Below are 23,242 nucleotides of genomic sequence, written 5' to 3'. Positions count from 1 at the left end.
GGTAGGAGCCTAACTTTGATCTCTTGGAGACCCAGCCCACGCTCAGACATGAGCAAAGCCATCTGAGACGGCCCAGTGCAGGCCCAGTGCTATCCGATGCCTATGACCTGTCCTAGCAGAGCTCAGCCCAAACCACTGGCCCACAGAATGAGGAGCAAATAAAATCGTTGCTGGGAGCCACTGTTGGTGCGGGTGGTGATGTGGCAGTGGATACAGATGCACTTCTCCTGGGTCGTGACTGTGCTGCCTGGATGGGGGCCCGCCTTGACTCCGTTGGCCAAACCCCCGGGAAAAGGACCTGTTGTCTCTGAGCTCCAGATTCTTCAGACCCCGACTGTGAGGCCAGGACCGAGACTCTGCAAAGCAGGCTTCTCCTTTGCCAGCCCCGTCCCTTAGGTTCTGCTGGCAGGAGCCGTGGGAAGCCCTAGGGCAAGGAGGAAAGGACCGCAGCTCTGCTTGCTTCTCACTCCTGCTCCACCCAGGAGCCTGCGGCTTCCAGCGCCCCCAGCACCAGCACATGGTGCGGGAGGAGCTCCCGGGGCAGGCAGTCTCAGCTGTGTGGGGCTCCTCGGAGGCTCTGAAAAGCCCAGAGTCCTCTCTCTGTTCTCCCAGGCGTTGGGGTGGGAGCTGCTTTCCTTTTTTGCTCTTACGTTTCTCCCACTTCATTTAACCAGTTCCCCACATTAAATTCTCTTTGTTGAAATACCTATTGTGGATTCTATAGACTCCATGGTCAAACTCTAGGGGCACCAAGACTGCTCCTAGGTTGGATGTTGCATTGAACTTTGTAAATATTTATAGGAAAGTAACCCCATCTCCCTTGCTCCTGAGGGATCTCTTCCTACGATCCATGGACAGGAGAGCCTGGATTGCAGATTCTTAGAAAATCTAATTGTAGATCACAGTGGGAGAGACCACGAAACACCTCAGACCTAACAGGAGGGAGTAAATCCTGAGAAATTTGCATCGTTTACGTCTTTCTCCACATCACACAGTTCTGCCTACAGTCTCTCCGCCTGTGCCTGGGGCAACCCACATCCCATAATGGGCAGCTCGTGATGGGTGGAATGGAGGTGAGCCTGGAGAAAAGCCACCTTTGTCCTAAAGGAAGGAGGAGGGGGTGGGGATGGGCTTTCTCCTCTGTGATCCTATTTGCTTCTTGTATTTGTGGCAATTCGTGACCTCAGAGGCCACCATGAGCAGAGAAAAAGGACCCAGATAGATCTTGGTGCACCTGTCATCCCGGTTGCCATGGAATTGCCATAAATTCAAACAAAAGCAAGGGGGGGTCGCAGCCCGGGGCGATTCTGCAGCGTCCACCAATTTCAGACCTCGGTCCTCTCCAGCTTTGTGTCTCCCTTTTGAAGACTCGCTCAGACTCCCCATCCTTTTTCTACCTGACCCTCGTGTGAAGTTGGCTGGAGCAGGAGATCACGAGTGGGGGACCACTGCCAACATGAAGGCCGTGTGTTGCCAAAGGGGCGTCTTAACTGCCACAAAGGAGCGAGAGGTCAGGGAAGCCAGGAGTGCTTTGCTGCGGATGAATTTGAAAACATCCCCCCCCCCCTCCATGGAGCTGCAGGGCCAGGGGTGTGTTGGGGGCCACGGCCGTGCTCCCACCATCCCTCCTCACGGACTAGGCCACGGCCCCCCGGGGGGAAGCAGGTGTGTTCTTCGATGCAAAGCAGCAAGGTTCATGAGACCTTGGGAGGAGTGCGGGAAGCGTGCAGGGCTCGCTCACTGCCCCCGAGGAGTCTGTAAACGGGCGATTCCATACTGGTTTCTGTTTCAGGGCCTGAACAAATCACTACTGTCTCCTACTTTGTAAGAGCCAATAAAGAAGGTGGTGGAATTCGTTGGTGCAGTTTCTATTGAACATGGTAGGAACAAATTCACGTTAATTAACAATGGGGGAAAAAAAGCCAGAGTTTTGCTTGGCTTCTCCAGGCCTTGTGTTTGCCAGGAATCCCTTCTGGAGGAACATGCTTCACCTTGCATTACCGAGGGGAGTTGAACGCCGTCTGCACCCACAGCGTGTGCCCGGATGCCACCCTGATTCAAAGGACACGGTGGTGATGTAGGTGACTGCTTGCTCCAAAATACAGTGAATTGATAGAATTTGAGATGCAATAAAGCCAGCAGATCAGGAGCCAATCGCCATTGAAAAGAGTTGGTTTCTCACCGATCCCAAGAGGAGGGGCGTGCCACTCGGTGGGGGGGGTGGCATCCGGGGAGGTAGCAGGGCCAGTCAGGAGGCAGGGGGAGGAGGAGACTGTGGGCAAGGGCCTTAATTGTGGTTTCCATGGGAAGGCATCGGCGAGGTGGGGAAGCGGGGTTAGGACTGGCTAGTCAGAGTAACTTCGGTGGTTGCCCAGCAAATGCCCCGGGGTGATTAGGGCAGGTGGAGAGTGGCCCGAGCGTGAGAGCCCCATAGAGGAAGTGGTGGGGGTGTGTGCCCTGGACTGGTGGGTTTGCACTTGGAAAGCTTCTGTGCAGTTGTTTGCTGTCCCTAAGAACAGAACAGCCCTGGGAGGGGAGTCCCTCCAGGGTGAGCGAGGCCCAAGCATCAAAGCCTCTGAATACGGAAGGTGAAAATCATAGCTAATACACTGCTCTAACGTGCCTTCTCTCAGCCATGCTTCGGGGTGCCTCTCCGCAGGTGAAGCTTACAGCCCCGCCAGCCGGCTCGGGCCTGGCCGGTCGCCTGGACGCCGAAAGGGAGGACGTGGCTGTGTCCCGCCCCAGCTCGGCCCCTCAGCACTCAGCTTCCAGAGGCGGCCACGGCCCGTGACGCGTGCGTCCCAGATGAGTGATAACGTGGAACCAGCCCACAGCCGGAGCAGACCAACCTCTGGGTGAGAAACCGACGCTTGCTGTTGTAAGACACTGAGATTTGGAGATGTTGTTGCAGCAAAAGGTGATCAGTACAGATACTCGGAATTGATGACGGACAGGAATCTCTGAGAGCTGATTGGTCCCCATCCCTCAGGAGGTTTTTAGGTCTGTTTTGGAGACACCCTACCTGGATTCATCTTCGTCTGTCTCTCTGAACACGGCTCTTCTTCCCAGTTGCTCAGTTTCACCTGTGAAACTTTTAGTCGTACCTTGTCTTCACCATATTAGTTTTGTTACTACAGTTTCCCCCCAGTCTCTGCTTCATCTCTCATTCACGTGCTCTCCACTGCCCCGTGTTATCTGCCGGGATGTGAGGCTGCCCTTAGGGAAGGTCCTGCCCTCTGGTTTTGCAGGTCATACCTGTGTCTGCTCTGCATGGGCTCCCACTTCGGTTCTTGCGCTGGTGTCTGTCCTAACACCCTGTCCCCCCATCCTGGTGTCTGACCTGTCACCCAACCCCCATCTTAGTGCCTGACCTCTCACCCCACCCCATCCTAGTGCCTGACCTCTCACCCCACCCCATCCTAGTGCCTGACCTGTCACCCCACCCCCATCCTAGTGCCTGACCTCTCACCCCACCCCCATCCTGGTGCCTGACCTCTCACTCCACCCCATCCTGGTGTCTGACCTGTCACCCCATCCCCATCCTAGTGCCTGACCTGTCACCCCACCCCCATCCTAGTGTCTGACCTGTCACCCCCACTCCCCTAGTCCCATTCTTGTTCTCCTTTGCCTCTCATGGTGAAAGGGCTCTGTTGAATTGTTTTAGACAATTTAAAGTTGTGCAAGAGCACATAATTAGGAAAAGTATATTCAGCGAATTGGTTTTGGAAAATTAGATAATGGAGAAGGGGTTATCAGAGCTTTGGCTGTGAGGTCCTGAGAAAATCCTTGAGCCAAGACCCTGCTGTTGGCTGGTGGAGCCCGTGTTACCCTTGTTTGCCACTAGATGGTGCCCAAGAAGGTAAAGTTCGCCTCCAGGCTCTCCCATCCTTTGTAAAGGACGGAAACTTGCTGCTTTATGCCTGAACTAGGGAGATGCAGGTGCTCGCAATTTGCTCGCTCAGAACTGCACAATGAGTTAATAGGCGGAATTAAAGACCTAGGGCTTCCTCCTTTCACAATGTGATGTAAAAACGAATTGCAAATGCGGTTTACTATGGATAGTCACAGGGGAAGGCTCTGATGGGGGGGTGCTTTGGGGTGGGGGGCACTAAAGATAAGAGCCATGGGAGGCAGCTGCAGGGACAGCTGTGATGGCCAGCCTGGCTGAGTGTTTATCTTCGGCTTCTTATCTTGGTCAACTGGCAGGAGGGCTATTCATTGGCAAGTAGAGAGAAAAGGAAAAGATTTTAAGAGATTTGCATCAAAACAACACAGGAACAATTTACCTTTGTGCAACAGGTTTGAATTCAGATATTTTAACTTTATAGGTTGTCATTCGGAATGAAAGCAGACAGGGTTAATGCTCCTGTGTGTAGACATGCATTCCTGCTCACCTGACGTAAGTGATGTTGAGCATCTTTTCATGTGCCTGACCTGTCACCCCACCCCCATCCTAGTGTCTGACCTCTCACCCCACCCCCATCCTAGTGCCTGACCTCTCACCCCACCCCCATTCTAGTGTCTGACCTCTCACCCCACCCCCATCCTAGTGCCTGACCTCTCACCCCACCCCCATCCTAGTGTCTGACCTGACACCCCACCCCCATCCTGACGTGTGACCCCTCCCAGACCTGGAGGCAAAGCCCTGGCACTGGAAGGATTCAAGGCTCAGAGCTGCGGCAGGATTTTAAGGATGTTTATGAGCCTGTAGATTAAGGGACTTTTAAGGTCCTCTCGATTGTTTTCTTTGTTGTAGCAAATGCCCAGTCGTGTTGTTTATAAAAAAAAAAAGAAAAGAATAATCATTGTAGAAATGGTAAGACTTTGGTCTAAAACTCATGCCTGTTCTCTCTTCCTTCCTCTGTCCCTTTCTTTTTTTTTTCCCTCAAAATGACTTGATTATCTCTTCCTCATGTGTTACAACATTTTTGTCTTCTTTTAAAAAGTTTTTATTTAAATTCCAGTTAGTCAACATACAGTATAATATGTTTCAGGTGTACAATATAGTGATTCAACAATTCCATACAACACCTGGTGCTCATCACGACAGGTGCACAACTTCATCCCCATCACCTATTTCCCCCATACCCCACCCACCTTCCCTCTGGTGACCATCAGTGTGTTCTCTGTAGTGAAGAGTCTGTTTCTTGGTTTGTCTCTCTCTCTCTCTCTTTTTCTCTTTTGCTCATTTGTTTTGTTTCCTAAATTCCACATATGAGTGAGATCATATGGTGTTTGTCTTTCTCTGACTGACTCATTTTGCTTAGTAGTATACTCTCTAGCTCCATCCATGTCATTGCAAATGGCAAGATTTCGTTCTTTTTTATGTCTGAATAATATTCCATTGTGTATATATACCACATCTTCTTTATCCATTCATTAAAAAGATAAATAATCCATTTAAAAAATGGGCAGAAGACATGAACAGACATTGCTCCAAAGAAGGCATCCAGAGGACCAACAGGCACATGAAAAGATGCTCAACATCACTTGCCGTCAGGAAAATGCAAATCAAAACTACAATGAGATATCACCTCACACCTGTCAGAATGGCTAAAATCAACAACACAAGAAACAACAGGTGTTGGCGAGGATGTGGAGAAAGGGGAACCCCCCTACACTGTTGGTGGGAATGCAAGTGGGTGCAGCCACTCTGGAAAACAGTAAGGAGGTCCTTTAAAAAACTAAAAATAGACCTACTCCACGATCTAGCAATTGCACTAGTAAGTATTTACCCAAAGAATACAGAAACACTAACTCAAAGGAATCCATGCACCCCAATGTTTATAGCAGCTTTATCTACAATGGCCAAACTTTGAACACAGCCTATGTATTACAACATCTTAATGAAGCACATCTAGTTTTTAATATCATATCAGTCCAAATCTTACACAAATACTCTTTCCCTTCAGATTCTCCTCTTCCTGTGTTGCCACTGACTGATGTGTTTTTAGGAAATTCAGCATCTTGCTATCTTTGCAATGTCCCCAGGCTCAGTCCTCTGCAGAGCTGCACTGTCTCACCCTCTCCTTTCCTGGTGGGGAGCATACACATCCAGTGCGTCCTCCTCCCTACTTCTGCAAATATGGCGGTGGGTGACCTTCGCAGGTGCGGCCCTCATGAGTTATGACTGGAGAGAGGGCACGTTCCCCTGGGGCACGGAGCAGGCACAGGGGAAAGACGGGAGAGCTTGGTGCTGTGCTGGCCGGGCACCCTAGATGCCAACCGTTTGCATTCAAGGATCTGGATGTTTCTGGCAGGGACACTGGGAATGGCTGGACTTAGGTCACCTCATTGCCTGTCGCTAGTGAGCCACCTGCTGGGTGATAAGATATCAAAAGATGGATCCCGAGGGCTATTGCCTTGGATGGGGCTGGTGGGGAGAGTCCGAGCCTGAACCCGATGTCCCAGGCCAGGGGTGGAAGGGGGAAGCTCTGTAGGGTCCTCTGGAGAACCAGCAAATGCAGCCCACGAGACGGGTAGGGAAGCGCTGATCAGCAGCCCAATGGAGCAGAAATCTTTCTAATCTAATAAAGTGTGTTCTTCTGGAAGAGCAAACATTATGCACCCCTCCCCCCATCCAAAGGACTAAGTAAGAGGGAGAAAGAGGCTGAGGTAGGACCCCCTTCCCAGCCCTCACATACCCCCCACCTCTGGGGTAGCCCATACACGGGGGCAGGAACCTCCCATAGGACGTGAGATTGAAGTTTAAATATAGACAAACCTGGGGTGCCTTGGTGGCTCAGTTGGTTGAGCGACTGCCTTTGGCTCAGGTCATGATCCTGGAGTCCCTGGATCGAGTCCCACATCAGGCTCCCTGCTCGGCAGGGAGTCTGCTTCTCCCTCTGACCCTCCCCCCTCTCATGTGCTCTCTCTCATTCTCTCTCTCTCAAATAAATAAATAAAATCTTTAAAAAAAAAATAGACAAACCTGCATCTTTGTAACCAAAGGAGATTCTTTAATAACTCAAAGTTTCCAAAAAGTTATGCAACTGGACTGAGATTCCATTAGTGGTTTTGGTTTGTGACCTGATGAGTTGAGATGTTTCATTCAAACCAGTGATAGTTTACTGAGTGAATGCTCATTGACATATCATGGCTTAAATAGCATGTTTGGCATGATTTTAAGGGAGGAAAAGTCAGGGTCCAGGAAGTAGTGGAGAGGGGCTAAGACCGGGGTCTCCTTCCATTTCCCACCATGAATGGTTTGCAAGGTCTTGTCCACGTTCAACTGTGATGGTTCTAGCTCTGTGATCTTCTGAGTCTCTGAGTACAGGTGACTTCTCTCTTCTTGCGCATATATTCTGATTCAGCACTGAGTCAGACTCTGGCTGTCATGGATGGAGGCTCTTCAACCCACAGAGACAGAAAAACCAGCTCGTTAGTGACCCAGGCAGACAAGGTGGTGGAGGGCCATGTTCAGATGGCCGGCCAGGCTCCTGACCACCGACCGCTGGACAAGACGACAGGTCTCCCTCCCCATAGCTACACCCCCAAGAGCAAGGCAAAGAGAAGGAAAGGGAGCGGTGCGTCCTGTCGTTGCCACGTGTCAGGGATCACGCTGAGTCAGCGCTATACCTAAGTCATCTCTTTGAATGCTCCTGGGGGTACATTTATTCAGCTAGGAAAACTCCTCAGGTTTTTAGGGGGCACGGAATGAATTATTCCTTCTCCTGTCCCTTTTTTTGTTAAATGTGAGCCACAGCTCCAGGGACCCATGACACCCCATGGGGTCCGGGGACCAAGAGAAACAGCATCAAGACATGCAGAAGAGAAGGGGTTGCCCATGGCATGGACCCTCCTGGGGCACCGTGGTGGGCTTCCCTGGAAGGAGTACCCCTCACCGGTTAGGCAGAACCCGAGGAAGGTGAACGTGGATGAGGACGCCCCCCGTATCCTCATGCTGCTCATCCCCCTGAGCACTTTCACGGTCGCCCAGCCCTCACCTGACCCCCAGGGAGCCGGCTTCGGGGAGAACACATTCCTACCCTCCCTCCAGTGGAGCCTCTGTGGTCACTGTAGCTTGTGACGCCAGCCCCGTGGGAGGGCTGGGGACCTCTCCCCCTCTTGTGGGGCCAGGCTGGCCGCAAGGGGAATCTGAGTTCTAGGAGGAGGACAGCCCCAATTTCTGGTCGGAAGCCTTGGCAACAAAAAGCAGAGCAGTGCACAGAAAGCCAACAGCCACCGAATCGTCCCCAAAGGTAGAGCCCAACTGGGACGGTCAATCAGCCCACCAGGCCCATAGGGGGCATCTCCTAAGTCCCCTGCGGCCGGTGACTAGACGTGCTGTTCTTGACGCCAAGTGTTCCGTCTTCTTCCCTGAGATGGTCAGTCAGGTGCAGCCACGTGGCGAGAGGCTCAAGGAACCAGAATGTATCACACTCGCGGATCCTTGAGATGGGAGGCCCAGTGCACCATGCAGGGGCACATGGAGATGCCACAGTGGCCAGGAGGCAGAATACAGGAGGGAGGGGAAGACTGAGGCCACTGCTTTTGTTGGAGTTTCTGAGGGGAGGCAAAGCAGGGTAGGATTCACAGTTTGGGATTGGCTTGTTGGAATAGTTTTGGAAGGCTTGAGGCTAGAGAGGTAGCCTCTAGTAGGCTGGTACCTTGCCCTGGGATGACTAAGGCGGAAGAATATGGTCTCCCGGGGTGCACGGGCCAGACGGAGGAGAGTGGCTCTGGATGGGTCAGTTTACAGATGAAAGGCATGTTCCTGGCTGGGGCTTTGCTCTAAGAATCAGCTAGCCCTAGGCGGGGCAGTCTCTCCCCAGCCAGGAAGGTTTTCTATTTGTTTGTTGGTTTGTTTTGTTTTCCATTATTTTAGATATCAAAACATAATAAGCAGAAAAGAACACATATACAACGCAACATTTAAATCAGTGGACTTTGACTTCAGCAGATTGCCTTCTATAATGTGGGTGGGCCTCTTCCAATCAGTTGAAGGCCTTCCTAGAACACACTGACCTCCCCCAAAACGAAGAAACTCTCCTAGCAGACAGCCTCTGGACGTGAACTGCAACTCTTTTCTACATTTCCAGCCTGTTGGCCCACCTCCATTAGCTTTTGGACCTATCAAGTCTCCATAATTGCATGGGCCAATTCCTCAAAGTAAATCTTGCCCGATACACACACACACACACACACACATCCTGTTGGTTCTGTTTCTCTGAAGACCACTGACTGATACAGATGCCTTAACTCTGAAGACCACCACATGCAGAAGGAGCTTCAGTTCCCTCCTGTTCATTCTTTTTTTTTTTGGAGGAAAGCTTGGAGTAGACTATTAAGGGAGACCCCTGTCAGGGAAACCTATGACAAAATCATGAATGGCTACCACGTATCAGTGCCCATCAGAACAAGAATGGTTCTTCGGCTCACTGCAGTTCCATCACCGATCTCTTGACTAGATTGGGTGACATGCCCTGTGGGCCCATGAGCTACCAAGTCAGGATGGCCCACTGTCTCCATATGAGGCCAAAGTCCAGTGGATTGGAGACAGCGGCAAGTGCGTCCCTAACTCCCGGGCCATCTTCCCTCCGCTGTGGCTCGGGCGATGTCGCCCACATTCCCGTGTGAGCAAAGCGGGGGCTGAAACCGTGGGAGTAGTGGTGAGAAGGGAGATGAATGTGCATCACGGGGGAAATGGAGAAGTGGGCTAGCTTGGCTGGTCCTGCTCAAGTGCAGGAGGGAGCCGCAGCAAGGGCCTCATCGAAGGAGGACAGGATTTGGGTGTATTGGCTTCTCCGTAAGCTGCAAGCCTGCAGAGGCCCTGGGTGGGCAGGGGCAGGGAATGCAAAGGCTCAGAGGAGTTTGGATGGACGAGGGATGGCACGACATTGGGGGGGCGGGTGGCAAGAGAAGATGAGAACCTGATCAGCTGCAGTCCCTTGCAATGGGCAGTCAGGAGTGCCACCCGCTTGTAGTAGGAGCCCTGGGACCAAATGTCCTAGAGGTGGAGGGGCTGCAAGAATCACGCTCGCCTTTCTGGTCCAGGGCCTGCTATTTGTGGTTCTGGTACTGCTGATGGCATACCACCCTCTTCCTGGGACAGTCACTTGCCTCTTTGTGGCTGGGGATCCAGGAGCATTTGCTTTTGGTCACTTGAAGAGCTCCTGCAGGGCAGGGAAAATCACCACAACCTGGTAAACCAAAGAATGCGAGATAAACACAGAATGTGGGTTGTTTTGTTTTTTTTTTTTCTGCCGGAAGACCTGGGTCTTGGGAAACCCAAAGCTTGGCTGTCCTAAGTGGGAAGGCTTATCTGGGAATCTGTCTTTGAGTTGACATCCAGAGGAATGCTCCCAGGGAGGACTTCCACATCTTGAAGAGGGAAGTTGACAGCATGCCTGAGGTTTCTTTTCAAAATAAAATGCTCCTGGGTTATTTCTTCGCCTTTTCAGTGGGAAGGGAGAGGCCTGGATGCACTGGAAGTAGCCATCTGTGATGTGTGTGTCACAGAGAAAGCCGGGTGGTTAACGTCCACAACACAAATCAGCCTCCCCTCCCTCTGCCTCTCCCCCCACCCCCAAAAGACAGCGGTTAATGACGGAACCTGCCGCTGGGGGATAGGAGCAAAAGTTTTTAGTGTTTGCTTTTCATCTGTGCTTATACTGTATCGACGTGGAACATGAAATTGTCGTTGCCAAACTGCAGACGGCAGAACCGCATGCGTCATCGGGAGTTGTAAAAAATTTATCGGAGAAAAGGGCAAGCAACCCGCTCTCCCTTCCCAACAGGTGTCTGTGGGCCAAGGAGTGAAATGAGAAGGACAGAGGCTTCCGTCGCTGACGCGTGGTGAGGCTGTGTGATCTCGGAGCAGGAAGCCGGACAGGAGGCCTCGAGAAGGGAAGTTACAGGAGGTGTTTTGTGGCCCTAAGGGAGGTTCTCGGATGCTAAGGTGAACCCACCCACTGCCCCAGGCCCAGGAAGGAGAAAAGGCTGCTCTGGGCTCTGCAGACAGGCTGTTTCACGGAACAGGCTGCTAAGACCACTGAGTTTGGGGTGAGCTGCGCCTGGACCAGGGAGGGATTCATCGACCTCGTCCCCTCCTCATGTGTGCGTCCTTGGTCTCATGGGCACCCTCGGCATCGCCCACACTTGGCTTGGTAATGACACGCGGTGGAGGTGACACGGCTCAAGCCTGGTCAGCATCGCCCAACACCGTGAGGGACAGGCCCTGTGGCCTGGCCCATCCCTGCTCCTAACCCCCAGACTCTCTCAGCCTCTTCCTAAAGGAGACAAGAGTCATTTTGGTCGGAAAGAGGTATGCTTGAAAAAAGTCTTCTTTTATTGAAACAGCGATTACAAATACTTCGCTGGACTTCCTTTCTCCATCACGCCCAGCTCAGAGTCAACGCATGCAGCACTTGGCCTTCCCACCGTAACAGGTGCCTTCCACCCTGGTGAAGAGTGGGCAAGGGGAGAAGTTACAGGTGCCTCCTTTCCTAACACAGATGTAGTGGTCAGACCTCTGGCCGAGACCTGTCAGAAAGCCAGCGCCTGTAGGGAGGGAAAGAAAACACTTCAGACTCACGGCTTGCTGCCACGGTGATCTTAGAATATTTGGTAAAGCAACTCTTTGCAAAGCCCTGCAAAGAGTTTTCTCTTCCAAGACTTTGCACCGTCCGAGGTCTGTGCCAGCTATGGCCAGAGGGAAGCCAATGATGAGTAGCAGCCTTCTGAGCACGGTTTCCTGCTGCCCAGAGAGCTTTAAGGTGTGCGGGGATTTCAAGCTAGTCCCCAAGGAAGTTGCCCAGACACACACCCTGTGCTTTAGTAATGCCGAAGTGCATTCCCGACTCCGTGAGCGTCCTAAACTCCCCCCACTCCCGTGCTGCCTGGTTGTACCAACCCCTCCCCAACTGGAATCCCTGCTCCCCCATCTCTCCTATCACCATCTTCGCTGAAATCTGTGTTCCGTTCAGGGCAGGTTGAAAGTATGGCTACGCTATAACACTTCCACTGTTTTGTCCACTTGGACTTCATTCTGTCTTCTTCCCAATATCCCAGAATCTCATAATCAGAAGGTTTCTAGACTAGTCTTCTGCTTTATCTGATAGCCGCCCTACGATATCCCCAGTAAGTGGGGGTCAAGCCACTGTTTTGCTTGCCTCCGTTGATAGGTCTTATGGCCTGAATGGTGTCCCCTCCACCAGAATGTGTATGTTGATGTCTTCACTAGCCAGGGCCTCACAGTATCACTGTATTTGGAGGTAGGGCTTTTCAAGAGGTGATTAAGGTTAGATGAGGTCATAAAAGTAGTCTCTAATCCAATAGGACTGGGATCCTTATAAGAGGAGGACATTTGGACCTATAAAGGGATGTGGGCACACAGGGGAAAGGCCACATGAGGACAGGAGAGTAGGCGGCTATCTGCGAGCCGAGGAGCGAGGCCTCGGGTGAAGCCTAACCCACTGACACGTTGACCTTGATCTTCATTAATCCCCTCTAGAAGTGGGAGAGGATTAATGTCTGTTGTTGAAGGAGACCCCCCCCATGCTCTTTTGTTATGGCTCTTTTGTTATGATTCACACAGCAGGCCATCACCAGCTGTGATGGAAGGGACGGTCCATTCTAATGTCATACGTCTCTGCATATCGGAAAGATGGTTCTCATACCCATTGAAATTGTCCTTCTATTTAATCCGTATCCCTGTTACAGCTGCCTCATCTGACCTAGAACTGTGGGTGTCTGGTGACTGGATATTTGGCAATGTTTGGGGACATCGTGGGTTGTCACCACTCTGGGGTATGTGGGCGGATGTTATAGGGTATCTAGTGGGTGGGGGCCAGAGTTGCTGTCAGGGATCAGGGATGCACAGAACCGCCCTCTAACAGAGAATTATCTGGCCCCAAATGTCAGTAGCCCCAAGGCTGAGAAATTGTGTTGTAGACCAGTGGTTCTCCATGCTGCATACACATTCAATCAGTTGGGGTAATCTTAAAAATATACACTTAATTGTTCTGGGGTGGAGTTTAGGTACTGGCATTTAAAAAAAAACTCCTTAGATGTGTCTAATGTTCAGTAAAGAATCTAGAATCGCCGGACCACTGGTTTTCAAATTTTAGTCAGAACTAACAGTACAGAATTCCCTTGTCAAGGCTGGGAGCAGACAAGAAGGAAAGCAAGGACAGCACCTTCTACTAATATAAAAAATTAAAATTATTAGGAATTTAAAAACTTGAATAGTTCATGGAAATAGAAGAATTGGAAATATTTTTCTATTCATATATTCATATAGAAAAAAATAGAACACTCACCTGAACAAACGTAAAAATTTAGTTGAGATAAAAAAATTCTTAGAAAAATACAATTCACTAAAATAAACAAATAAGAAATAGAAAATGTAAATAGTCCCATAAATATCAAAGAAATCGAGTCCATAAATGAGACTCTAGGCCGAGATGGCTTCATTAGTAAATCCTACCAAGCAACAAATAAGAAATAGTGTCTACACAGCACTGTTTTTTAGAATAACAAGATAGAATATTCCCTAGTTCATGGTGTGATGCCAACTTGGTCTTAATACCACCATCTAAAAAGATCAGCAATGCAAGGAAAGAAAAGGAAACCTCCCTGATCTGCAGAGAGGCAAAGATCCTATATAAAATGTCAGTAAACAGAATAAAACCAAGTTTAGTTTGTTTCACAAATTCAAGCTTTCATTTAACATTTGAAGACCAGTCAATGCCTATTAACAATTAAAGGAGAAAAATCATATGATCGTCCCAACAGGTGCAGAAAAATATTGGAAAAATTCAACACTGATTAATGATAAAAACTTTTAACAAATAATAAACTGGAGAGAACTTCCTTGATCTCATAAAGAAAATCTACAGAAGCCTATAACCAACAGTACACTCAATGCTCAAACATTGAAAACTTTTCATTTGAGATTGCCAACAAGACCAGCATAATGGCTATCAGCAATTGCATTGAACGTTCTACTTGAGGTTACCAGCCAGGGGAGGAACAGAAGGGAAAAAAAAAAAAAAAATATATATATATATATATAAGGGTTGAAAAGAAAGAAATAAAATTGTCACTATTTGCAGGCTTTATGATTATATGTACACACTCCAGAAGGAATTAATTAAAAATTTTAACTATGTTGCTGTATATAAGATCAATATAAAAAATCAATTTTACTTCTGTGTATTAGCAACCAACACATAAAATGAAATTAAAATAAATCACCATATTGAAATATCAAATGCCTAGTTATAAATCTAAGAAAGTACAATACTCCTGTATATAAGAAATACAGTATTCTTTGATAAGTTAAATAAGAACAAAATAAGTAGGAATGCAGTTTTAAGCACTGGAAGATTAATTATTTTTCAAATGTTAATTTCCCCCAAATTAATCTGCAGATTTAACTCCATACCATGAAAATATCAAGAGATTCTTGCAGTAAAACTTGACAAGCTTATTCTAAAATTTATATGGGAATTCAAAGGACCAAGAATAGCCAAGACATTCTTGGAAAAGAAGGTAGCAGGACTTGCTTTACTGGATTTCGAGACTAATTACATATCCACTGTAATTAGACTGTTTGGTAAAGATGCAAGGACAAACCTACAAATGGAACAGAATGAAGAGTGCAGAAAGGGGCCCATACACGTATGGGGAATTGAGGCAGACCAGCTGCTTAGAACAGTTGTGGTTGGAGGTGGGGGAGCTGGTTCTGGGACAGTTGGATATTCATGGATTATTGGATATTCATGTTGAAAAAGAAAAACAACAACTTTACCCTTAACTCACACATTAAAAACCATTGCCAGGTGGACTGTAAGTCTAAATGAAAAAAGAGAAATAATGAGTCATCAGAGGACAATGTTGTAGACTTTCTTCATATTTTGGCGGTAAAGAAAGATTTCTTAAGATACAAAAGGGATTACCCATAAAGGAAAAGATATGACACATTTAGCCACATTATAATCATGATACAAACTTCAGTATAAGGAAAGTTTCCATCAGGCGAGAGAAAAATTACAGCACAAGGTAGGAGAAGAGACTTGTAATGTTACAAAGGGCTTGCATGCAGAATATAAAAAGGATTACTACAAATCATTAAGAAAAAACAGATAATCTGATAGAAAATATAGACACATATTTTCACATATCACAAAAGATATACAAATGGCTAGTAACTATATACAAAAGTGCTCAACTGAGTGTTTATCAGGAAAATGCAAATTAAAATTCCAACACTCACCAGACGCCTAAAATTTAAAAAATGATTGACAATAACAAGAATTGGTGTGGATCCGGAGCAATGGGAACTCTCACTCACTGGAGAACGGTGTGGCGTTATCTATCAAAATTATAAATTTTTTGTGCTATTATCTATCAATCAATCAAAATTGAACATGCATATCCTAGGACCCACAATGCCCCCTACCTCATGGTACCTAGCCAACTGAAAGGCATGCACGAGCCAAGCTATATTATTCAGCATGATTGTTAACATGGTAAAAGTCCAAGAAATATAGGAAGTCATTACCGTAAAAGTCAGGCGGTGATTACCTCTGGGGGAAGGAGCAAGGGTGGGTGACTGAGAAGCCTGGAGGGGTATTTCTTAGGGGCCGGCCAAGTCCTGCTTCTTGACTTAAACCCTGGTCACAGGCTACTTGTTTTGTAATTCATTAAGTTGTACATTCCTGGTTTATGCACTTTCCTGGATGCATGTTATATTTTGCAATTAAAGAAGGAAAAAAGTAAGAGTTGCTTCTGAAAAGGTTACCTGCATATTCCCAGAGCTGTGCAGGCTCTGCACCGCATGTGTCCCGTCCCCGATTCGGTGCGCTTCCCTGCACTCCCTGCCTGCCCATGAGCTCCGTGGGTAACTCACACCTGCTCTTCTCCTCCCCTTTCCCAAGGGCGACAACACTTCCCGGAACTTGGTGCTCATTCCTGTCGGTGCTCACGAAGCTGGCCTGAGATACGTGATCCCGCACATCCCGTGGCGGCCGCCGAAGCGCCACAAACCAGAGGAATGTGGAAAAGAGAAAAGTCGCTTCTAGGTAAGAACGAGGGGGTGAGAAGGAGCGGAGGCAGGCCTGTTGGGAAAGCAGGTTTGTGCCAGTTTCTATGCTTGCGGCAAAAATAGGGACTCTTGCACGTGTACATTTATTGAGCCAGTTACAGCCAGATTGTCCAAAATCCCACCTCAATGCAGGGGCAACACCAACTGTCGCTCTACTCAGGGGCGATAACCGGTGTTGGTTGAAAGAAGGACGGTTGGATTCAGTGGCGGGAAACTCGGTAGGAAATGGGTGCAGAGAACAGTAGACAGGGAGCGGGGGGTCGGGGGGATCCCGGGAATGGAAGTGTGGTGAGCAGGTTGCTAACGGAGCTCGTTCTCTGTCCTGCTCAGAAGTGTGGGCACCAAGGTCCCCTTCGTGTCATCCGATCAGAGCTACTAGTGAGGTTTTGGAACAGTGCTGGAAGGCAAAACTGGAGAGCTGTTGACTAAATTATAAATGTCTTGGGCTAAAAAACCACCAGGCTGAGGCGAGAGTGAATTGTGAAAATGATAAGCATTTTTGGAAAAGCTATGAGGCCCCAACTCACCCCCTGCCAGGATCCGCGCCCCCTTTCCTTACCAGGAACCTGCAGGAAAAGGGCAGGAGGCTCTCGGAAAGGGCAGGATCTGGAACACCTGACCTGTGGGACCGAGCAGTCTGAGATGCGTGAGGAGCAAACAAACGCGCAGATACACGGAGACAAAGAACGCAATCTGGGTTTTCCCACCTCTGGCCGCAGAGCCCCACACCTACTGAGGCGTATGGGTATGGGGACGCGGTGCTGGGAAGTGGCGGGAGCCTGGTCCTAGGTGCAGAATCAGCTGATCGGAGCCCTCTGGGCCTCAGCAAGTCAGCTGAGGCTCTTTCCCTGCTCAGGACAAGGTGGTGGCTGGCAGTCATGCCGGGGGAAGGGCTGCCCGCCAGCAAGAGGCTTCCCTGCCGCTGGGGCATCGAAACACTTAGGAGTGATGCTGGTGCTCAAGCCATCGGCGGAGGCTAGAGAGGATCCAACTTCATCTCTATGCATCTTCTTCTTCCTCTTTTTAAGATTTTATTTATTTATTTTAGAGACGGGCAGAGAGAGAGAGAAGCAGACTCCCTGCTGAGTGCAAGCCCGACTCGGGGCTCGATCTCACGACCCTGAGTCATGACCTGAGCCGACATCAAGAGTTGGAAGCGTAACTGACCGAGCCACCCAGGGGCCCCTCTATGAATCTTCTTAAGCTATCTGGGGACAAAATCAAATACACAGGCCACTCCTGCAAAACAAGTAACGAAATTCCAAACTGAACTGGAATAAAACTAAAGACCGGAGGTCCCCTTCCACAGGCACATAGCCCATGGGGTCCCTGCTCGCCAACTCCCGCCTTGAAAATCAGCAATGCCTCTTGGAAGTTCATGAGCATTTTGATTCAATTCTGCCTAGATTATTCTTAAGATCCACCCGTGTGCCTGGTGACACATCCAGAGGTCTTGGGGAAGCGTGTGGAGAGAATGTGGGGTTTGGAACCAGAGCTGGAATCAAGTTCTTGTTATTTGTCGGCTGGGTATTTGAGAGTCAACTTTTCTGAGATTTACTACCAAAAAAAAAAAAAATCTGTAAAATGGGGATGATAGTAGGTCCCTGCGTGATAGAGATGCTGGGACATTTAGTGAGATGACATTCATAGAACCGCTTTGTTCAACTGTAAAGCGCCACGTGTGGTATTTTGTGAGCACAGCCCAGTTTCCCGTGTGATGCTGACCAGGGGCCTCTGCGAAGCTTGGTTTGGTGGCCGCAGGGCCTTTGTGTCTGAGGCGGGGGGAGGGGGGGCATGTTTTTCTCGACGGGACCCAGAGGCCATAGGAGACACATTCTTGGTGGTGGCTGCCAGAGGTCAGGCAGGTGAAAGGAATTTGGGCAAGCAGGTTGGGGTGGGGATCACAGAGTGAGACACTCAGGTGTGGACAAGGCAGGGCAGACTCTGAGGGTCCCAGAATGTGCGAGCGGGGAGTCATTTTGCCCAAACCTTCATTTTAGAGGTGGGGAAATTGAGGCCCAGACGCCCAGGAGTGCCCATGGTGTCCCAGAAGGAAAGGAAGGAAGGGTATTGAGGAGTGGTCCATGCCTCTCTCAGCGGGTTTGGTTAGTTTTGCTCTAGGGAAGCGCTAACCACCTGGGAAAAGGCGTAGCTGAAACAGAACATCCTCCCCACGTCCCTGGGTCCACTTTGCTCTCCCCCAATCAGCCTCCACGCTGCCAATACAGTCTCTAAAAGAAGCCATTTCTGATTCTGTCCCTCTCCCAGTTTAAAAATCTTTGGGGCCCACACACACCCGGATGGTTTCCTGCCGCAGAAGACCCCACTCAGCGAGGACCCAGAGCCTCCTGCCCCCATGACTCCTCTCTGTCTGGACACTCGGCAGCCCCGGCGTCGGAGCGGATGGCCTGGGTTCGAGTCCTCACTCTGCCTGTTAGCAGTCCTGTGAGTTCGGCCAAATTATTTATCCACAAAACGAGGATAATGGTTCTTCCTTCCCCATATGGGCCTGGGGAGAGGGGGGACTAAGGTAAAAGTGAGAGCTTCAGGGTTTTATTTCCCTTCCTCTCTGGGCTTTCACACCCGATAGCCTTTCTGTCTGGTTTGTCTTTATTCCCACCTGCCCTTCTCCTTTCACTAGTTTCTAACTCAGGCCCACAAATCCGCATGCCCACAGCAGCCAGACAGATAGGGAAAGTTGGCGAAGTAGGCTAAGGCCGAGCGATAGGGAGCAGTGGGGTCTGCAGTGAAGGGGGGCAGTTGCTACAGCTCACAGGGGCTGTACCCAGGGTTCAGGCTTCATTTGCTTGTGTTCTTAAGAGAAGATACAAATCTGAATTTTATGTGACACATCCTGAGTTTTTAATGTCAAGAAGGAAGTAAAAAAAAAAAAATTTTTTTTAAATACCATGAACACCAAAATGACTTCCATCTTTCCTTCCCTTCTCAGCTCCCTTAGGAAAGCCTTCCTGGCCCCGCGAGACCAGGTCAGTCCCCTTGCCACACGTTCCCTCAGCACCCTGTACTTAGTGGCATTTCACAACACAATGGTAATTAGATAATTAATTATAAAATTGGGTTTCTTGTCATGCTCTGCTTCTAGAACATCAGGTCATGCTTTCAAGGGCTGTGTTCTCTTCCCCTTCCCCAGGGCAATGCCTGCACACTGTAGCTGTTAACTAAATATTTGTGGCATCAGTGAGTGAGCAGCCCCAAACGATCCTGATTTCTAAACCCCTCGGCTGGGTTCTCATCCAGCTGATGCAGGGGACCCGAGCTGCCTTGTCATTTGGACATCATTCTGTGTTCACAGAAATAAGATTTCTATAAGATAAAAGGGGCAGAAATAAGATTTGTATAAAACAAAAGGCGGCCCCTTTTTTGATAGAGATAAAAACTGCTGAAAGAGAAGGTCCAGTCATGGTTTCCGGCAGTGACACAACCACCATTCACCTCGGGGCATGTGGGCCTCAGTTTCCCCAGGGGTGAGTAGACGAGCCCTAATGGCTCACTCAGAAAAGGGAGTGAACTGATCCCCTCTGAGGGCTCAGCCTGAATCCCAGTGTGAGGCTGGGACCCAAGCAGCACCTTCTAGAAGCAGCACTCGGCTCCCGTCTTTTTTTTTTTTTTAAATGTTTTATTTATTTATTCATGAGAGTGAGAGAGAGAGAGAGAGAGAGGCAGAGGCAGAGGGAGAAGCAGGCTCCCCACCTAGCAGAGAGCCCGATGTGGGGCTCGATCCCAGGACGCTGGGATCATGACCTGAGCCGAAGGCAGACGCTTAACCATCTGAGCCACCCAGGCGCCCCTCCGCTCCTGTCTTAACATAAACTTGGTCCTGTCCCCAGAGGGAGAATCAGTGTTATGCAGACAGGATTTGCATGCTGGCAGTGCAGGGTCGCTTCTCCTGGGAGTGTCTGAGTGAGTCCTGCGTATACTTAGCGTTCCATCACGTTAGCTAATATTGCTATGCGGAATGCTTAGTACATTTGCTTGTTCCTGCATAGCCTCGGAAACACTTTAATATTCTCTGCTTTGAATGAGATGCCTGTAGTCATCTGTCGAGGTGACCGACTGAACGTAACTCTTCAAGTTAATATAGTGGCTCTCGAGCTTTTCTGAGCTTGAACTGAACTGCAGTCAGACCTTTTGCAGGGCCCCTCGGTGTGAATGCACACGGGCACGCACGCGGCTGAAGTCGGAGTGGGATAAGACGCGTGTGCGCTCCCTGGGCAGCATGCACTCGTATTGTTGGTTCTTTGAAAAAACATGGTGGCGACTCACTAAACTGATTTCTCCACCCCTAGAATGGGTCCCAGCTGGAAACTTAAAACTCTGCATTAGAATACTTTCCTACCCAGTTTCCAGATGGGGGGACTGAGTCGTCCTTGGAGAAAATGTAGCAGATTTCTGTGATGCAGAGAAGCACCGTCGGATCTTTTAGGGAACTTTGGAGCTTTCATGCTCTAAATGCTGCCTGCCATGGCCCCCTCATTTTGCAGATGAGACAGCTGTATGATTTGCTCGAGGCCACGATAGAACATGTCCCCCAGTTGGATCCACCTGCAGCGTCCCACCTCCTCTTACGCTGCTGTTCTGACCCAGGGGAGCTGCCCCCTTCCGGCCCGACAGAAAGTTCCCTCCTGTGCCCTGAGGAGATTTCCCACTCCGCAGAACACGAGAGGACTTCCCAGGGAAGACTGAAGACCACCTGTGCACCCCTGAGCGCCCGAGCATGAAGTGAGTCAAAGGTGCAGGGTGAGCTGGCTTCGTGGGAGGGGCAGGTGCACCTGCTTACCGCGGGCCACCTGGGAGGCCCCACCCAGTGACCGGGGTGCGCTGGGGCTGGCAGCCTACACCTCTCGCCCCTGGATAGGAAGCTGGCCTCTCAATGCGAGGAGCCAGAGTACGTGGCCCCCTTCCACGTAGGATGATTTCTAGATGTCCGGGACAAAGACGGAGACGGGGGATGCTGGAGCTGCCTGTGACAGGCCCCGATCCCTGCCAAGCACCGAGGGCATGGAGCCCCAAGCACAGTCAGGGAGGGAGACCTGGGTCTGTCACTCCTGCGGCTGGGCTGCCCTGTGGGCTGGGGAGAGTCAGCCTGGGGTGCTCCCAGCAGGCTCGTCCCTGGGGCTCGGGGGAAAGCCCCAGGCCCCCGGCTCAGCAGGCTTGCCCATCACAGTCTGCCCACGCCCGCCCCTCAGCCTCGGGGATGCTTCTCTGCCGCTCCACCCCCAGGACCCAAGGGGCAGCTGTCCTCAGACTCAAACCCTGAATTCCTGGCCCAGGGCAAGGGTGCTAGAACAGGGTCTCAAAGCTCACCTGGGGCCAGGTGGGAGCAGAGGAGGCACAGAATCAGCAGCGGGAAGGAGAGGACCCTCATGGCGCCTGGCAGGCTGGGCCGGGATGCCCGGTGAAGGCAGAGAGGCTCCTCAGAGGCTGAGCCGACAGAGGCTTCCAGAGGCAGGAGTGTCTCTGTATTTATAGGGCAGAGGTTGCACAACCGCAGAGGTGATCTGAAGGGTGGTGTCGCAATCCAGAGTGAAATTCTAATAAATAACCCCTCGTGCCATTTGCCCTGAGTAGTCTGCGAGTCATGTGCACACATTTTCTCTGTCTAGCTGCGGCTAGATTCAGCTTTCCGCCTGGAAAAGCTGGAGTTGGCTCCTCTGACCAGTTCTGTTTGGTTTTTGAGGCTGGGCAATGCGGAGGGGCTTCCAGAAGAAGGCAGCTCAGGCCGGCAGGCCCGCCGTGGGAGGGCTCAGAGAGCCCCAGGAGGTGGCCCTGGGGGGGGGACACTGCGCAAGGTGGCTGCCCAGCCCCCAGCCGGTGCGAGTCTCTGTCGCTGAGCCACATTCCCTGTTCGCGGCCCCAGACGGCACCCTCTTCCCTGACAGAAGCCCAGCCACTTGCTTTTCACTTAACCTGCTGGGGTGGACTCTTCAACAGGCCAAGGCTGCTTTCTCAAAATTCTCTGCTTCTGGGGTGCATGTTCTCCTTGACTAACCAATGCCATCCCTCTCTTCCTCCCTCCCTCCCTCCCTCCCCCCCTTCTTTCCTTCCTTCTTCCCTTCCTCCCTTCCTTCCTTTCTTTTTCTTTCTAATGGGTGTGTCTCTCAAATCTTTTTAAACCTACCAGCCTCTTCTATTACTTAAACAATTTTTTTTCATCAGGACTTTATTTTTTTAGAGCAGTTGTTGGTACACAGCAAAATTTAGGAGAAGGTACAGAGATTTCCCATCTACTCCCTGCCCCCCTGACCCAGCTCCGCCCCCCCCCCAGAGGGTACATTTGTTACCACTGATGAACTTACATCGACACATCATTATCAGCCTGAGTCCATAGTTTGCGTTAAGGTTCACACTTGGTGTTGTGCATTCTAGGGGTGTGGACAAACGTATGATGACACACATTCACCATGACAGTGTCACGCAGAGTAGTCTCTGTGCCCTAAAAATCCTCGGGGCTCCACCTCTTCATTCCTCCCTCCCCGCTAACCCCTCCGACCACTGATCTCTTTCCTGTCTCTGTAGCTTTGCCTCTTCCGGAATGTCACATGGGTGGAACCAGACAGTACGCAGCATTTTCAGACTGGCCTCTCTCCCTTCGGGTTACACATGGAAGGCTCCTCCATGCCTTCTCATACCCTGATAGCTCATCTCTTTTTAGCACTACATAATATTCCACTGTCTGAATGAACCAGAGTTTACTTCTCCAGTCACTTACAGAAGGACATCCTGGTTGATTCCAAGCTTTGGCAATTATGAATGAAGCTGCTAAAAACATCTGTGTCAGCTTTTTGCGTGAACATGTTTTCAACTCCTGTGTGTGGATGTCAAGGAGTACAATTGCTGGATCGTAGGTAAGAGGTTGTTTCGTTTTATTAAAAACTGCCAAACTGTCTCCAAAGTACCTGCGCCATTTTGTGTCCCCCCCCCCCAGCGGTAATCGAGGGTCCCCGTTCCTCCAAATCCTGGCCAGCATTTGGTATTGGCAGTGCTTCCAGATTTGCGCCATTCTCACAGGTGGGGAGGGCTATCTCCTTGTTTTAATTTGCCTTCCTCTTTTCCAACTAGACGTCTGTTCCTAGGAAGTTGTCAACTATGGCTTCCCAGGAAGCGAGCCCCTGGTGGGGCCTGTGGGAGTCCGAAGTTCTGGTTTCCAGATGGGGCTGAGTCTTCCTGAGC

At 50.1% G+C, this 23,242-nt stretch overlaps 1 protein-coding gene across 1 annotated transcript; it reads right to left on the bottom strand.

Moving 5' to 3' along the window:
• Nucleotides 1–11,269: 11,269 nt before the first annotated feature.
• On the bottom strand, nucleotides 11,270–21,565 carry DEFB1 (defensin beta 1). Its single transcript, XM_035003885.1, has 2 exons — nucleotides 21,377–21,565; nucleotides 11,270–11,502 (listed from the first exon to the last, which is right to left on the bottom strand). Exons 1-2 carry the CDS (start codon nucleotides 21,435–21,437, stop codon nucleotides 11,354–11,356), a joined length of 210 nt encoding a protein of 69 aa, XP_034859776.1. The 5' UTR covers nucleotides 21,438–21,565; the 3' UTR covers nucleotides 11,270–11,353.
• Nucleotides 21,566–23,242: the final 1,677 nt, after the last annotated feature.

The sequence above is a fragment of the Mirounga leonina genome, unplaced genomic scaffold (assembly GCF_011800145.1).
Source record: "Mirounga leonina isolate KUSES-001 unplaced genomic scaffold, KU_Mleo_1.0 Mir_128, whole genome shotgun sequence".
Lineage (NCBI taxonomy): Eukaryota > Metazoa > Chordata > Mammalia > Carnivora > Phocidae > Mirounga > Mirounga leonina.
This window is presented reverse-complemented; position numbering and strand designations above follow the sequence as displayed.

Excerpts from the sequence above, each read along its gene's own strand:
- DEFB1 (XM_035003885.1), bottom strand. The coding sequence starts at position 21,437 with ATGAGGGTCCTCTCCTTCCCGCTGCTGATTCTGTGCCTCCTCTGCTCC. Across the intron at positions 11,503-21,376 it reads CTGCTCCCACCTGGCCCCAG|GCGCTGGCTTTCTGACAGGT; the intron begins GTGAGCTTTGAG and ends CCCTCCCTACAG.